At 33.2% G+C, this 18,473-nt stretch overlaps 1 protein-coding gene across 1 annotated transcript in view; it reads left to right on the top strand.

Moving 5' to 3' along the window:
* Positions 1-18,473, top strand: part of Cdh7 (cadherin 7) — a 121,186-nt gene that overhangs the window by 76,398 nt on the left and 26,315 nt on the right. The window contains exons 7-10 of the mRNA XM_028775607.1: positions 7,785-7,921; positions 8,758-8,879; positions 9,539-9,656; positions 12,890-13,141. Coding sequence (XP_028631440.1) covers positions 7,785-7,921; positions 8,758-8,879; positions 9,539-9,656; positions 12,890-13,141 — 629 coding nt within the window. The remainder of the gene's footprint in view (positions 1-7,784; positions 7,922-8,757; positions 8,880-9,538; positions 9,657-12,889; positions 13,142-18,473) is intronic.

Here is an 18,473-nt window from a genome sequence, read left to right as displayed (position 1 = left end):
CATAATTTATGATTTTTTTCATTTTATAATACACAAAGGGAATTAGTGCCATGCAAAAAAAAAAGTAGTGTTTGCAGTGCAGATGGTTAATCTGAAAAGTATCAGGAACCAGTTCTGTGAGGAAATTAGGAGTTGTGTTCCATTTCAAACTGTTGTTCATTTCAACATAATTGCTACTAAAAATGTACAGAGAGAATATGCATACAAAAAAGGGAGATTCCAAAAAAAATGTGTTTTGTTAGACTAGTGTGCTTACTTTGCAAAGATCATTTTTAAACTGTGTTAAGTAGGAAATGACTAGTTTATTGGAGCCATTATTTTTATTTTGTAAGAAATTGTTCTGGAATTAGAATTCTGAGCAAAGACCTGAGTTATCTTTTTCAAGCCTCTGGATAAAAAGAATTTATTGAAAATTATGTGTTGCTTGATATGCCTCTTGTTTGTAATTTTCATTTCTAATGCCAATTAAAGCATCTGATTAGTTGAAGAACACAAAAATCTACAATTTCTCTCTGTTTCTCTGTCCCTGTCTCTCTGTCTGTCTCTGTCTCTGTATCTCTGTCTCTCTGTCTCTGTTGCCCCCCCCCCCCTCTCTCTCTCTCTCTCTCTCTCTCTCTGAGTGTGTGTGTGTGCACACACAAGGTGGAAATATACAGAAGTTTGAATATTGCCAGAGTTCAAACTTATATATCTACTTATATATCTTCTATTGTCTTGATAACATGTTTTAATTCCAGTCAATAGAAACTACTGATTAACTTGTTTCCTGTAGAAGAAAGAAGAAAGAAAGAAAGAAAGAAAGAAAGAAAGAAAGAAAGAAAGAAAGAAAGAAAGAAAGGAAGGAAGGAAAGAAAGGGAGAAAGAAAGGGAGAAAGAAAGGATGTATAGATAAAAAGGAGGAAGGAAGGAAGGAAAATTGAAGGAAGGAAAGACGGAAGGAGGGAAGGTAACCTATGGAACAAATTAACAAATGTCACAGAAAGTACAGAGGAAATTATGAACGTCTAGTCTATGAGAGGAATGAAAGAGTATGTCACCTTGTAAAAATAATGGAGTAGCTATGAATAAGAGCCTTTGAGATACAACAATGGGGGTTAATCTGTTTCTATTTCTACTGCTTATGACTTAGACATCTTGAGGAACATTTTTTCTTTTCTTGATGTATATGCTGTCACTAAGTCAGAATATTCTAGGTACTTTGTGCCATCAAATCATACAATACTGAGAAGGTTTAAATCAACAAAGGCAAAACTGATTTGCTGATATCAGAAGGGCCAAAAGTGGTTCAAACATAGTGTTTTATATCATTATATACAGAACTCAGTGGTTTATTTTGAAGTAGCCTCTCAGTAAATGACTATATAAAAATTATTATTTCTTGATTCTAAATACACATTACACTTATGGCTTTGAACACACACACACACACACACACACATATATATATATATATATATATATATATATATATATGAGCTCATATATTGATGTTATCTATAACAAATCTATGTTGGACACATCAGTACATCAGTGGCCAATACCTGTGGCCATGTACACCAACACCTAAATATTTACAAGGAAAGTTAGTAATTGTACATTTTTTTTATGCACACAGGCCTTCCTCAAATAAAAACTAAGAGAAATTCAGACTACTTTAGATAAATAAGATCTATATGTCCAAATACAAGTCCCTCCTACACTTGATACTATTTTTATGGAAATATTGGGGGAAATGATAGCCTATGTTCTAAATATTCAGTCTCTTCTGAAATGAGTAGTTGCGTAAAAGGAAAGATGGTGTTTGTTGTTGATATTTTAGAGGGGGAGTGGCTGGTGGATCTTCTTTGGGATGCACTGAACATGAATAATAGACACTTATGCATCACTATATAAAATTTCAGAAATGTGAATGAATGAGTTTAGATAATTTTTAGATACACTTATGTCTATCTGTAAAAAGACAGGGCAGTTTAAGTGTCATTCTACAATTGCTTACGTTGTCTGAAAAGTCACTCCAACAAGTACTAATGGAAGTCAAGCATTTGTATGAAAAGAGATAGAAGAATCAATCATTTTGAGTCCGAATATTACCAGCATAAGAATCTGCACTGATAGGTGGCTCCTGGCTGAGACAACAACTCTCCTCCCACTTCCCATTCTGCCTCAAATTAATCAACCAAGTGCCTTCATCAGTCCCTGTACCACTGAGCATGGAGATGTGAAGTTCGGTTCTTTTGCTGTCAAAAAGTATTGGCAGATCACCTTGAGGAAGGTTCATTTGGCTTGTAAGATTAATTACATCATCACAGAAAGCTAGGCCAGGAACTCAAGGAAAGAACTCAGAGATAAAACTAAACCAATGATGTTTGTTTTCCATTGTGCTTCCTCTGCCTTGCTCAGTTACTTTTTCTACAGCTTAGGCACACCAGCTTACAGATGTCACCTCCTTTAGTTGGCCTGGGCCCTTACATAACAATTAATAGAAATACCCCATTGTCATATCCTTAAGCTAGTTTGATGGTGGCAGTTTCTCCATTGAGGATACCTCTTCCCTGAGGACTATAAATCATTTCAGATTGATAGTAATTAACCAGAACACTTTGAGTACATTGTGTCTTTGCAAATCCTTCTGAGGTCTGAGGCTCAAGGTCCCTAATTAAATTTAGGTTCACTCTACTTTCATAGACTATTCTACTAATAGTAAAAAATTATATATATATTATATATATTATATTTCTTTGTTTCTTTGCTTCTTTTATTTAGGGGGTTATATTTTATCTAGTATCTTTATTAATTAATTGGTGATTTTAGCCAAACTTTACCTATAATTTTTGGGCATCCCCATCAATCTTGTGTCTACTAAGTAGATACAGAGCAATACTTTTAATATTTTGTTAGCTCAAGACTGTCATTTAGGAACTTGATAAACACAAAGCTTACTGGACAAGTTATTTGTTTGCTAGTGTGCATTATCAACATCTTCCATCTCTTCTTGACTTAATATGCAGTTATGCAGTTCTTTCTCCATACTTTAACTTTCCCTATTTAACACAATAGTTCAACTTGTTATATTTATCCTAGAACTCCCTTGAATATGATCTCCACAAAAGTAGTGTCATTTGAATGTGTTAAAATAATCACTCTGAATCTGTAAATCAATAACAGGAACAAATTAAGAAATTATGACCATTTATTCACATTACCAACATACATATATAGCAACACTATGGATTGGTGTAAAGATTACAGCTGTTTAGATACATATTGCATTAAATCAGTTGAGTTTATAATTGAGGAATGATAACTATTTGAATGATAGAGAAATTAGTTTCCTACAAACTTAGATTATTTCTAGATCCTCTGTTGTGTTCAATTCTGAAGGAGATAAAAAGGACTTGAAAACACCATAACAAATGAACTCTTACCTTACATGAGGTTTAGTCCAATTCTGGAATAAATAATAGAGTAAAATATAGCCATTAGCTTCACTTTAATGATAAATCTAATGAATACATGTCAACTCAGAGCCATTCAGCTTTTATTAATTTAGAAGCTGAAGTTCAGAATATACTTGAAGAAAAAGTCTTTATAAAACCCATCACTATGAATATGTAATTTTCTAAAAGCTTCTAGAAAAAACTGACCAAAATTTCAAGCCAATCAGATTTCCAACTGAGCTGGTACAGCCTGTACTAAAACTCCTGTTTACAAAAAATAAGGTGAAATAGAAAAGGAAAAAAAAGGGGGGGAGAGAGCCTACTGAAAATTAAATTATATTAAATTAAATTAAATTAAATTAATTTAAATACTCATGGTGCTCATCTCCAGTAGAGGCTAAGTCCTACTCTCTTATCAGCCATTATATGATTGTAGTTGTTTCTCTAGTGTGGAACCTTCTAAAACTTTACCCTTTCAGCATTGGCATGTCTACTGATATTGTTATTTTTCAAGTCCTGAGGCTTGAAATCATATGCACATGAACAATATTGACTAAGAACATTGGATTTTATATTTTCCCCTGTGAGATTATGTGTAGGTTTAATAATGATAAGCAAGGAAGCTGTAAATGGAAACTGCTTAGAATGAGAAGAATTGGAAAGTGGAAAGGGAATGTGTAATATTTTATTTAAAATGTATATAAATATGTTAAATGTACTTACCACACGAGACAAGCTTGTTAGTTCAGTAAGACCTGAAAAAGTAAGAAAGCCCGAGAACACTAACGAGGTAAAGCATGGCTGCTGGTATTTATTGGCAATTACTATAGTAGCATAACAAATCTCTAGTCAATAATCTCTCCTAGAATTATAAAAAATTTCGTCTTGATCAAGAATATTGACTTTATAAGCAAATTTTACACTTATTTATTAGCTTGCATCAATTAAAGACATAAACAAGAAGTTTACAATAATTCTAAAACATAAATGCATATTTATGTCTAAGCAAACCTGTATAGAACTGATAGATGGGTATAAAGACAAATCACTCCTAGAAAATACCACAGAAACCTAGCCAATTATAAAACAAGTATTCATCATTTGAATGGCTCAACTTACTAAGAAGTGAAATTGTCAGTTATTCACAAGTTAATACATTGGATCAATGAAATTCCCAGCAGGCATTATTACTTATAGATAGAGATAAGGTTAATATAAAATTTGTATAAAATATAAAGGACTTCAAATTTCTAAGCAAATCTGAAAAAGATGATTAAAGACTTGAAGTCTAATTTCAGTACTTATAGATGTTATAATTAAAATGCTGTATTGTGTGTGCAAAGGGAGGTTGGACAACAACAAAAAGAATGGCACAGAAAATTATAGAAACTGATCCATAAACGTATGATCAAATTATATTCTCTGTGTTAAAAGGCAGGATAATGGAAGAGGATGGTTGTGGGTATTTTTTGTTTGTTTTGTTTTTGCCTGAAATTGAACTTCACTAGGTCCTCATTTGTTGAATCTGTATGCACAAAATTACAAAGGATCATCTAGTTGGATTAAATGTGTAACTGGGAGTAGGATTTTAGATTTTATTGCCAATGTGTGCTCTCATTTTTGCCACTTCCTAGCTCAACTCTGCCCTCATGAACTCTTACGATCTGAAATTGCAAGTGCCCATAAAACTCTGTATAAGTTGCCTTGGTCCTTCTTTCCTATCACAGACATAGAACTGTACCTCATATTATAGTCTTTCCAAGCCATACTGAGTTATTTAGGAATGCATGTGGTATTATTTTCTTTTCTGGTTCCTGTGACAAAATGGATGACAAAATAATCTTGAAGTTTACATTGGCTCATGGTTTAAGGACCTACATTCTGTCATAGCATGGAAGGCATAACACTGTGAAAATGATGCAGACAATCACAAAGGACCCACAATTAGCAATTACTGAAGATTGTTGACGCTCCTGTGTCTTCCTCTTTTTAACCTGAGATAATATGGATATAATACAGAGACAATACGGAGATAATATCCACAGGCAGGGCACATATTTACTCCCCAAGTTTAATGACTCCTAAGTTTTTCCTAGTTGGTATCAAACTCACTAAAGTTGACAACGAACATTAGCCATTACATGAACCAAACTTCTTATATTTATTTCAGTCTTGGTCCACAAATTCCATGGTCTTCTCATACTGCAAAAAGAATTTAATACATCTATAAGAGTAAATTATATCAGAATAAACGTAATTCATCTGTAAGAGTTATTCATGTAGTTCTAATATTTTTCAAAATTTCAAATTCCAGTATTTTCTCAGAGACTTTTGATTTATACCTAATTCAAGGAAAAGCACAAGGAAGCACATGGGAGGGCAAGGGGGAAGCAATTGAAGCAGAAAAGAGATGTGACTATATTATGAGAAAAATTATTATAATAATTAAGTTATATCCTTATAATATGCAATGTTACCGATCGAAGCTTTCAATTTCAAAAGGGAAAAGGTGTCATAGTGAGGAAAAATTGGGACACATGGAGGCGGAAATGCAGAAAGACAGACATTAATTCTACAAAGCTCTATGTCTTACATCTGGGAGAGATGACATCATTGGAGTTATAACAGGATTAAGGATCTCTGTCTTGAAGTTCCATCCCTTGTGATACCTGTACCTTCTCTCTAACACCAGTTCCATTCTTTTTCTATATCTGAGGATCCACTGTCCTGTTTCTCCTAGAGTATTGACTCTTTGAGCCTTTAGAACTGAACTTGATTGCATACACTCCCATGATAGTTATTTGAACTCCTTCAACAGCGTTCTCGATTCCATCTTATCAAAGGAGTTTACATACTTAACAACTAAAATCTTTCATGGGTGGAGTCTTGTGGTCAGAGTAACATTTTCAATTGTTTGATGAGTATAAAATATTTCTGTGATATCTTTAACAATTACAGCTGCCTGGATACCTTTAACTTTACTCTGAGAACCCACTCTCCTCCTGTGAGAACACTCATGAAAAGAAATAGCATAAGCTACCAATATCCTACTCATACCATTCATACAATACTCATCTATGGAAATATGACACTTTAGAATAAAGACCTCAAAACATGTCATGTCAAATTACCCTATACTCAGCCAATATTGATCTGCAACCACATGATGAATTAAGAGTTGAAAACTGCCTCAAGAGTATTCTCCCAAATTCCAATTCAAAAATATAAAATATGTTAGAAGACTACCTGTGTTTTATTCCATTGATGTTACATGTAGTAGCCATTCCACAGCAGTGAAATAAGTAAGGGCTGTGCTACATCGATTGGTCAGAATGAATGGAGACAATAGAAAAGAGCAAATTGATTTTTAAATATACTGACAGCATTAGTACATTCTGTTTACTATGAATAAAAATTACTGGAATGGTGAATAAGCGACAAAAGAACATGATTAGATAGAGTTTCATTAGTACTACATATGTGTGTTGTGAAAGCTAATAATATGTCTATAAAGACTGATGACAGATTTAAAGCAGAGGAATAGATTATGTGATGCAAGGTGATAAAAAATTATTTTGAAGGTTCAGCATGTATATAATTGAGTCAGTCATCACTGGTTTTGCCTAAAATGTATGCACTTATTAAATTTTTCTTTGTCATTTTTGTGCTGAATTATTTGTTATAAAATTAGAACCACTAATCAATTCAATTATGAGTATTACAGCAGAATGTAAAGATGGTAATTGTGGTGGAATATTAACATGGACTGAGAATACAAGTGTACCATGATTGTTCACAAATGTTCATAATGTAAATATTCTGCAGAGGAAAAGAATTGAAATTTACAGTCTAATGTAGCATTCAGCATTAGGTGAACAACTTTCTTTCATGTCTTTGGAAAGCCAGTTAATACTTCTAAGTGATGATTCTTGTCAAACGACATGTTAATATTGGGTTGATGTTACTAAAACAAAATGTGATAGGCTCATAAGATCAAAAGGTAGCTCGATGTGTTTGATTTTACAGGGACCCATATCCAGGACTGGCGTGGTGTCAGTTGTAAATAATAATAGCAATGCTTGATGATGTATAATGGAATATTCAAAGTCATGTTGAAGAATAAATGTATTCTATGGTGCTCATTTCAAAACATTTGACAGATGAAGAAATAGATTACCAATACACAGGTGGTAGACCTACTGCTACACAGAAAAAGGTCTGAACATGACGTATGCTACTGCAATTAGTTATCAGGATTTGATGGTCACCTGAGAAATCAAAGAAAAAATAAAAAAATAACTCTAACTAAACATGAGTGTGAAATATTTTCTTTAAATTTTCAATTAGATATTCAATTGACAGAAACACAGACTTGGAGAGATATTTCAATATTGATGCCAACAGTGGAGTTATTACTACTGCCAAATCATTGGATCGAGAGACAAATGCTGTTCATAACATTACAGTCCTCGCAATGGAGAGCCGTAAGTCAAAAGGATTAAAATGAATTTAGGATTGAGCAAGGTGAGAATAGAGAATGGGTAGATTTGAGGTGAGGTCAGTTTAAGCCTGAATAAATTGAACAAACCTTGAAACTTCCTAAATCACTAAGATGTAAAATACATACAAATTTATTGTTTCTATCTGCTGAAACTTACATAGATAATGCTACAGAGAAAAGTAGAAAAACTGAAGGGTGTGACTTGCCTTCTGAAGCCTTTCATCTGTTTATATCATAGATGTTGTCTTTATCTTGATAGGAAGGTACCAAATTGGTGTCTACCTACACACAAACCCACACCCACATATACATATATATGAATATTGTGATGTTGAATTAATTTTAGTCTCTGAATGAAATAACTGAAGAGAAATTATAACCATATACTATTAAATATATAGTCAAAGAAAATGAATGTATATAATATGCTTATGCTGACATATGTATGGGCTGTGGCACTATTAAAATTAATTGCATATTTCACTAGTCTCCATTCTGAACTTTTATTAGGGCCTGTCCATATACATATTCATGTGAGACACATATAAATACAGACACTTCAAAACTATACATTATATACAACCCCATAAAATGTATGCTTGAATAAATACACATATTAAATTAATGAGTTTATGTGGGTGAAATTATCTGCAGTTCTGTTTACATAGTATAGTATTATTACTCTAGATTTTATTTGAGATTATACTTTAAAAAAGGAAAATTTTCAATTTTTGCTTTTTTTCATGTTCTTTGAATAAAATAGCAATGCATGTTGAGTATTTTATCAGAGTTAATTAGGAACTATTTCTTATCTATCAGAGAATCCATCCCAGGTCGGGAGAGGCTATGTGGCCATAACTATACTGGATATTAATGACAACGCACCTGAGTTTGCCATGGACTATGAAACCACTGTCTGTGAAAATGCTCAGCCAGGACAGGTGAGAGGTTCTGCTTCAGCTTCCTTCTTGCAGTTTCTTTAAAATCAAAAGCATTCTGTAGTGCTGCCTTTGAAACTCCCAGTTTTAAGATAACTCACAATCCGCTTGTTTCAGCAAAATTATCGCTTTGATGTGTAGCATAAGCTAATATTAAAGGAACTTTCAAATTCTTGTTTAATTGGGCTATGAAATTCTTCAGGAAGAGAAGGTAAACATTTTAAAAAGCCCTGGTATGTACTTAAAGGCCTAGATTCCTTGAAGGAGAAATAAAATGCATTAAGCTTCATTGGGCTCTTTCGTACACTACAACTAAGTTTACATACATCAAGTTTCTCAGAATTAGGCGCGTCTCCAGCGGCTTTGGCTTGTCCATCTCTGTTTCCTGGAGTCTTAAGATGTTTACAGGGATGTCTAATCAATTTTTGCAGCTTGATTTTGAAGTTCACAAATGTAACTTCAAACATGTGCTTTGAAAAGTACATAATTTATTTTCCAAGGCTCATTTTCAGAATGATTTCAAGTCGGTACACCTGATCTATTCCCCGAACTAATTCAGAAACACGGCGATTGTGATAAGGTGTAAAATTACTATGTCCTGCTGTAGAAATCTCAGCAGAGTGCACTAGTATACCTTCCTTGTTTACATTCTCTCTACCTAGGTTATCCAGAAAATCAGCGCAGTAGATAAAGATGAGCCATCCAACGGACACCAGTTTTACTTCAGCTTAACAGCAGATATGACGAATAACCAAAACTTTTCATTGAAAGATAACAAAGGTAAGGCTAGATACGTCATTGCAAGCATTGGCTCCTAAGCAAGTCCAGTATTTTATTTCAAAATGTTTTTTATAGGAGAAAAAAAAACAGCAAGGACATTAATTAATAGATTTGCTATTGTGGAGGAGAAGCTGCTATTTAAATCATTTTAGTCATAGAGCCAAATGAGAAACGATAGGTCTATATCTCTTGACTGTCTCCTAGGTATTTACCTTATCATTTATATACCATGCTAGCTATCCAAATGATATCATACTTTGAAGGCCAGCTAAGGTCCTTAATCAGACTGTTGTATGTGGACACTACTTGAGAGCTCAGAAAAATAAGAGGATTATGTACATTTTAAGTTAACAACCACATCGTGTTCTTAAGAATAGCAAAAAATATTGTGTGTTTTTATAAAAAGGTAATTTTTCATGTAAAATAATAATAATAATAATAAATAATACTTGGATAACTTGAATTTGGAGGATATTGACACAATAGACACGATTTGCATGAAGGTATTATGGATGACTGAACACACTTTGCTACTTACTCCAGTAATAGTTCATTATGACATACGCAAATCTGTCACCACCCTATCCAGAAACAACAAAAACTCCTTGATTTAGATAAGTAAACAAGGGGAACATAGACCTTCCTCATTTTCAGAGAAGTTACTATGTTCCCCATGTCATCTGAAATGGAAATGCATATTTAGATTCTGTCCTGTTGTCATTAAACCATCTCATCAAATCATTTAAATTAATGAAAAAAATAAAATATTAAATAATAAAAGTACTCCTTCTCTCTCATGTCAGACTTGATTTCCTTGCTTTAAAGTTAGCTGTTCCTATCATGAATAAGTGTTACTGTAGTGACACTTCACAAGTACCTATAGGCATATTGTTGTTTTGCTTAACATTTATTAATAATTATCAGACATTCTAAACAAAGCATTATAACTTACTTATATTTTATAAAGGTTTTGGTGTGAATCAGGTTTAGTTTTAAAGTAAAGCATCCAGGTGTCTTACCGGAACAGATCTGCTTTCAGAAGAAATTTAGGAAATCTTTTGCCTGAGGACACAACTTTAGTGCAAAAACTGATTTTATCCTAGAAAATTCAATCTGAAAGTAATAATTTTTTCCTGATCCTATTTTCCACCTAATGAGAAATTCTGTTGTCCCTTTAGTAATATAAAGGAGAGAGCATCCTCTTGGTGAGTAATCCCAAACTCTCTGACTTAATCACTGTTGCAAAGGTTCACTCTCAGTCTTTGAAGTCATCTAGCACAGTTGTAGACAAGGGAATATATGACCTTCACAAGAAGATGGTGAATATATCCCTCAAGTGCCACAGTCCAATAGCATCAATATTGCAGTACAGCACATATAAGAAAATCTCTGGATTTATGGAGCATCCGTACTTCCATACATCTGAAATATCCTCATGTCACATACAGCAAGCCCAAAGTTTCCAAGGCTGTACCTTGAAGGGCATCAATAGAATAATTTAAAATTATTAGTGTTGTCTCCCACAATAGGCAAGCAAATGCATACTTTACAAGCTCTTTCTTGATCCTAGGGTTCTTCTTCCACATGCTGAGCATTTGGGCCATGCTTTGCAATGATGTGTGTGTGTGTGTGTATGTGTGTGTGTGTGTGTGTGTGTGTGTCTGTGTGTCTGTGTCTGTGTGACTATGTGTGTGTGTGTATTTATGTATATGACTGTGTGTGTATCTATGAATGATTTTTGTGAGCAATGATAGATTATCAATATACAATTTTCTGAATCATTTTTATTAATTCATAAAGATAGTATTAACATTTTTGAAAAGCAACCCACTAAACTGTATATTATTAAGCGTACGTTAACATAAATGATATCTCTAAACAACTCCATGCTTAATTAGTAAACTAATATATTCTACAAATTCAAATTTATATCTTACACTTAAATATCTTAAAAACAATTTTGAAAAGCATTTCAAAATTGCATATGTGAAAATATACTAAATACAAAATGATACTGGAATATTTGTATTTTGTCTAATCTAAAATTAGGGTTTCTTTTTTACTGTACTTGAATATTTGCTTATTGCTTTGAGATGGTTAATACTAAAATTATATCAGGTTATCTTGTTTAAAATATTACTGAATTTTTCATGCTAATATTAAATAAGTAATTTTCAACTATTTGTGAAATAAAAAATATATTCACATACAGGATAAGAGTACGACCCTGATTTTTGCTATGGTTTAGTTTTATTAGTTATTATAAATTCTAAAAATCTTATAAATTCATATAGTTAATTGAAAGAAATGACACAAAGAATAACCCCAAATTAAATTTATTTCTGTAATAATAATTGCAGTGATATAAATATATTGACTACCTTTCAAATGTTCATAGTTATTATAACTATTTTAGATAAATAGAATAATGAATATAAATTAATATCTGTATAAATTATTAATAAATAAATCTGTAAAATAATGAATATAGATTAATACTTATAAGAATGTTACCTAAGAAGCTGTGAATAACAGATACGTAAGTTTATTTCAATTATTTCATTTCTGAGTATCTCAGTTTAACAGTTTCCTTCTTATTTTCAGACATTAATAGACCATGTCTATGGTAGAAGACCCATAAGATTATATCACCTAATGAAATCATAATCATGATATGAATATAAGAAATTGCCTGTGTCATTTCTTGGAATGTGTGCCCTAGTTCAGCGATACTTGATTGCATATCAATTTAAATAAAGACTAGGTTATTTTATGGTTTATTATATAACTTTATTGATCTGGAACCTTTTCAAGTAAGTGAAGGATTTGAAATTATGCTAACATGGAGTGTCTATTCATTTAAAACTTTACCAAGCTTTCTGTAAACATATGATTTGAAATTTTAGATATGTAAAATGACAAAGGAAATTATGCATAAAGATTCCATTTAATAAAACATTTAGTTTTATATTATTGTCATGGTTTTGTTTTGTTTTTTTTTTTTGTTTTTTGTTTTGTTGGCTATCTGTTGAGGAACAGAAATACATTAATAATTACTATGAATTACATAAGAAATTTGTCTTACTGTCCAAAGATATTTATTGAGAATGTTTCTAAAAAACCTTAAGACACAGTTGTTTTGCCATTTAAGAGAAAATGAAAACCATGACTTTAAGTTTGTAAACATATAGCTCATCTGAAGCTTTCTTATACATTTTTGTTCTTTATCCTAGACAATACAGCCTCAATTCTCACCAGGAGAAATGGATTCCGCAGACAGGAGCAATCAGTTTATTATCTGCCAATTTTCATTGTGGACAGTGGATCTCCTTCACTAAGCAGTACCAACACACTTACCATCCGTGTATGTGACTGTGACACTGATGGCATAGCTCAGACCTGCAATGCAGAGGCCTACATTCTACCTGCTGGCCTCAGTACTGGGGCCTTAATAGCAATACTGGCCTGTGTCCTGACACTCTTGGGTAGGTACTGGTTTCTCTTCTCGCTTTGTAGGAAAAATTATCAAAACTTAACACCATGGGTTTTCTTGTCTCATTTCTATTTCCTTTGAGTACCTTTTCAAGGTTATGTAAATAAACTATAGGTGTACAGTAAGACACACCACTCTTCTTTCAATCTAGCAGTGTGCTTAAAAGTACATCTAATAAAAGAATATGAGTTTCGCTTTCAAAAAGCAGCGTGAGATGTACTATCTGAACTTACTATGAATGCTTTTCAATAATTTACTTTTAAATTCACCCTCTTTTTTTGAAGATTTTTATTATAGTTTTTAATTGGATATTTTATTTACTTACATTTCAAATGTTATTCCTGTTCCCATTCTCACCTCCAGAAACCTTCTATTCCAACCATCCTCACCCTGCTTCTATGACAGTGCTCCCCTAACCACCCACCCAATTCTACCTCACTACCCTGGCATTGCCCTACAATGGGGCATCCAGCCTTCACAGAACCAAGGGGTTCTCCTCCCATTGATGTCCGACAAGGCCATCCTCTGCTATTTATGCTGCTGAAGTCATGAGTCTCTCCATGCGTACTCTGGTTTGTGGTTTAATCCCTGTGAGTTCTGAGGGTACCAGGTTGGTTGATGTTGTTTTTCTTCCTATGGGGTTGCTAACCCTTTCATCTCCTGCAGTCCTTTCTCTAGCTTCTCCACTGGGGACTCCATCCTCAGTCTAATAGTTGGCTATGACCATCCTCCTCTGTATTTGTCAGGCTCTGGCAGAGCCTCTCAGGAGACAGCTATATCAGGCACCTGTCAGCATGCACTACTTGTCATCTACAATAGTGTTTGTGTTTAGTGTCCATATATGGGATGGATTCCCAGGTGCTACAGTCTCTGGATGGCTGTTCCTTCAGTCTCTATACTTTATGTCTGTATTTCTTCCTATGATTTGTTCCCACTTCTAAGAAGGACCAAAGCATTCACAATTTGATCTTTTTTCTAATTGAGCTTAATGTGGTGGTCTATGGATTGTATGTTGGGTATTCCAAGCTTTTGGACTAATATCCACTTATTTGTGAGTGCATACCAAATGTGTTCTTTTGTAACTGGGTTACCTCACTCAGGATGATATTGTCTAGTTCCATCCATTTGTCTAAAAATCTCATGAATTCATTGTTTTAAATTTCTGAGTAGTACTCCATTTTATAATTATACCATATGTTTTATATCCAATCCTCTGCTGAAAGACATCCGGGGTCTTTCTAGCTTCTGGCTATTATAGGTAAGGCTGCTATGAACATAGTGGAGTATGTGTCCTTGTTAAATGTTAGAGCATTTTTGGGTATATGCCTGGGAGTGGTATAGCTGAGTCCTCTGGTAGTATTATGTCCAATTTTCTGAGGAATGTCCAATATGATTTCCAGAGTAGATGTATCAGCTTGCAATCCCATCAACAATGGAGGAGTGTTCCTCTTTCTTCACATCCTCACCAGCATGTGCTGTCACCAGAGTATTTGACCTTAGCTATTTTTGACTGGTGTGAGGTGGAATCTCAGGATTGATTTGTTTTGCATTTCCCTGATAACTAAGGATGTTGAACATTTTGATGCTTCTTGGCCGTTCAATATTCTTCACTTAAGAATACTTTGTTTATCTCTGTACCTCATTTTTAATAGGGTTATTTGGCTCTCTGGAGTCTTTTTTAATTATATATATATATATATATCATATTAGCCCTCTTTCAAATGTAGGATTGGAAAAGATCTTTTCCCAATCTGTTGGTTGTCCTTTTGTCCTATTGACAGTTTCCTTTAGCTTTCGATTGCTTTGAAATTTTATGAGTTCCTGTTTGTTGATTGTTGATCTTAGAACATAAATCATGGGTGTTCTTCTGTTCAGAAAATTTTCCCCTGCACTCATGTGTTTGATGCTCTTTCTACCTTCTCTTCTATTAGTTTCAGTGTATCTGGTTTATGTGGAAGTCCTTGATTCACTTGGACTTGAAATTTGTGCAAGGAGATACAATTGGAACGATTTTAATTCTTCTACATACTGACCACCAGATGAACCTGCAACACTTGTTGAAAACACTGTCTTTTTTTTTTCCACTAGATGATTTTAGCTCCTTTAACAAAGATCAAATGACCATAGGTGTGTGAGTCCATTTCTGGATCTTCAATTCTGTTCCATTGATTTACCTACCTGTCTCTGTACCAAAATCATACAATTTTTATCAGTATTGCTCTGTAATAAAGCTTGAGATCCGGGATGATGATTCCTCCAGAAGTTCTTGTATTGTTGAGAATATTTTTTGCTATTCTGGGTATTTTGTTATTCCAAATGAATTTGAAAATTGATCTTTCTAACTCTATGAAGAACTGAATTGTACTTTTGATGGGAATTGAGTTTAATCTGTAGATTGCTTTCAGAGAGAAGGCCATTTTTACTATATGAATCCTGCCAATGCATGGGCATGAGAGATCTTTCCATCTGTAAGATCTTTGATTTCTTTCTTCAGAGACCTGAAGTTCTTGTCATATAGGACTTTCACTTTCTTGGTTAGAGTCACTCCAAGAAATTTTATAATATTTGTTTCTGCTGTGAAGTGTGTCATTACCCTAATTATTTTTAAGCCTGTTTATCCTTTGAGTAAAGGAAGGCTACAGATTTGTTTGAGTTAATTTTATATCCAGCCTCTTTTCTGAAGTTTTTTTTATCATGTTTAGGAATTCTCTGGTGGAATTTTTGGGTTCACTTAAGTACACTATCATATCATCTGCAAATAGTGAAATTTGGAATTCTTTCTTTCCTATTTGTATCCTTTTGACCCCCTTTTGTTGTCTTATTGCTCTGGCTCAGACTTCAAGTACTATACTTAATAGGTAGGGAGTGAGCCGACTTTTCTAATTCCTGATTTCAGTGGAAATGCTTCATGTTTCTCTCCATTATTTTGATGTTGGCTACTGTATTGCTGTTTATTGCTTTTACTATGTTTAGGTATTGGCCTTGAATTACTGATGTTTCCAAAACTTTTAACATGAAGGAGTTTTAAATTTTTCAAATGCATTTTCAGCATCTAATGAGATAATCATGTGTTTTTTTCTTTGAGTTTGGTTATATACTGGATTACTGGATTACCTTAATGGATTTCCATATATTGAACCATCCCTGCATCCCTGGGATGAAGCCTACTTGATAATGATTGATAATTGTTTTGATGCATCTTTGAATTTGGTTTGTGAGTGTTTTGTTGAGTATTTTTGCGTTGATACTCGTAAGGGAATTTGGTCTGAAGTTCTCTTTCTTTGTTGGGTCTTCGTGTGGTTTAGGTGTAAGAGTAATTGTGGCTTCATAGAGTGAATTGAATAGTGTTCCTTATGTTTCTTTTTGTGGAAAAAATTGAAGAATATTGGTATTAGGTCTTCTTTGAAGGTCTGATAAAATTCTGCACTAAACCCATCTGGTTCTGTGCTTTTTTCAATTGGGAGAGTTTTTTGACTGCTGCTATTGTTTTAGTTGTTATGAGACTGTTTAGATGGTTTATCTGATACTGGATTAATGTTAGTACCTGGTATCTGTCTAGAATATTGTTCATTTCATCTAGATTCTTCAGTTTTGATGAGTATAGCTTTTGTAATAGAATCTGATGATATTTTTTTTATTTCCTCAATTTCTGTTGTTACACGTTTCTTTTCATTTCTGATTTTGTTAATTTGTACACTGGCTCTGTGCCCTCTGGTTAGTCCAGATAATGCTTTATCTATCTTGTTGATTTTCTCAAAGAATCAGCTTCTGGTTTTGTTGATTCTTTGTGTATTTCATTTTGTTTCTACTTGGTTGAGTTCAACCCTGAGTTTTATTCCTGCTATCTACCCTTCTTTGGTTTCTTTTTTCTTTTCTTTTCTTTTCTTTTCTTTTCTTTTCTTTTTTTTGTTCTAGAGCTTTCAGATGTGCTCTCAAGTTGCTAGGTTATGCTCCCTCCAGTCTATTTTTGGATGCACTCAGAGCTATGAGTTTTCCTCTTAGCACTGCTCTCATTGTATCCCATAAGTTTGGTAAGTTGTGCCTTCATTTTCATTAAATTCTAAAAAGTCTTTAATTTCATTCTTTATTTCTTTCTTGTGTGATCGAATTATAATTGAGTAGAGCATTGTTCAGCTTACATGTGCGTGTATGTTCTTTCTGGGTTTTATTTAGTTGTTGTTGTTATTGAAGACCAACCTTTTGTCTGTAATGATATGTTAGGATGTATGGGATTATTTTAATCTTTTTGTGTCTGTTGAGGCATGTTTTGTGACCAATTATATGGTGAAATTTGGAGACGGTACCATGAGGTTCTGAGAAGGTGTACTCTTTTGTCTATGGGTGAAATTTTCTATAGATACCTCTTAAACCCACTTGGTTCATAATTTCTCTTAGTTTCACTGCATTTCTGTTTAGTTTCTGTTTCTAAGTCCAGTCTATTGTCTAGAGTGGGGTGTTGAAGTCTTCCACTATTATTGTGTGAGGTAAAATGTGTTATTTGAGCTTTAGGAAAGTTTATTTTATGAATGTGTATGCCCTTGCATTTGGAACATAGATGTTCAGAATTGTGAGTTTATCTTGGTACATTTTTCCTTTGAAGAGTATGAAGTCTCCTTCCTTACATCTTTTGGTAACTTTTTATTAAAATTAGATTTTATATGATATTAGAATGGCTACTCCAGCTTGTTTCTTGGGACCATTTGCTTAGAAAAAATTTTTCCAATCTTTTACTCTGAGGTAGTGTCTGTCTTTGTAATTGAGGTGTGTTTCCTGTATGTAGCAAAATTCTGGGTCCTGTTTACATAGTCAGTCCATTATTTTATGTCTTTTTATTGGGGAATCAAGTCCATTGATGTTAAGTGATATTAAGAAAAAGTGATTGTTGCTTCATGTTATTTTTGTTGTTAGAGGGGAATTATGCTTTTGTGGCTATCATTTTTTGAGTTTGTTGGAAGAAAATTACTTTCTTGCTTTTCTTAGGGTGTAGTTTGCAATATATTAGACTTGAAAGAATAGTTTTCCTGTTGTTTTCATGGTATGTTTATTTGATAAATTATTTCACAATGGACAAATTTTTAAAGAAATATGTAAAGTATATTTCTTAAATCATTTTGGTTTTTAAGAAACTGAAGTTATGGCAACACAAACACACCTTTGTATCAATTATTGTCACATCTAATTTAATTTTTCTAAGACTAATTTATTATATAAAAGAACTAAATTTACAGATTATATTAGAATTATAATTGCATAGAAGATAATACAACATCCTTTTTAATATTGCTATCCATCCAACTTGGGCATTGGATAATACATGTGTTTAT

Source organism: Grammomys surdaster, unplaced genomic scaffold (genome assembly GCF_004785775.1).
Source record: "Grammomys surdaster isolate TR1022 unplaced genomic scaffold, NIH_TR_1.0 257, whole genome shotgun sequence".
Lineage (NCBI taxonomy): Eukaryota > Metazoa > Chordata > Mammalia > Rodentia > Muridae > Grammomys > Grammomys surdaster.
The sequence above is the reverse complement of the archived record's forward strand: the minus strand, read 5'-3'. Positions and strand labels throughout refer to the sequence as shown.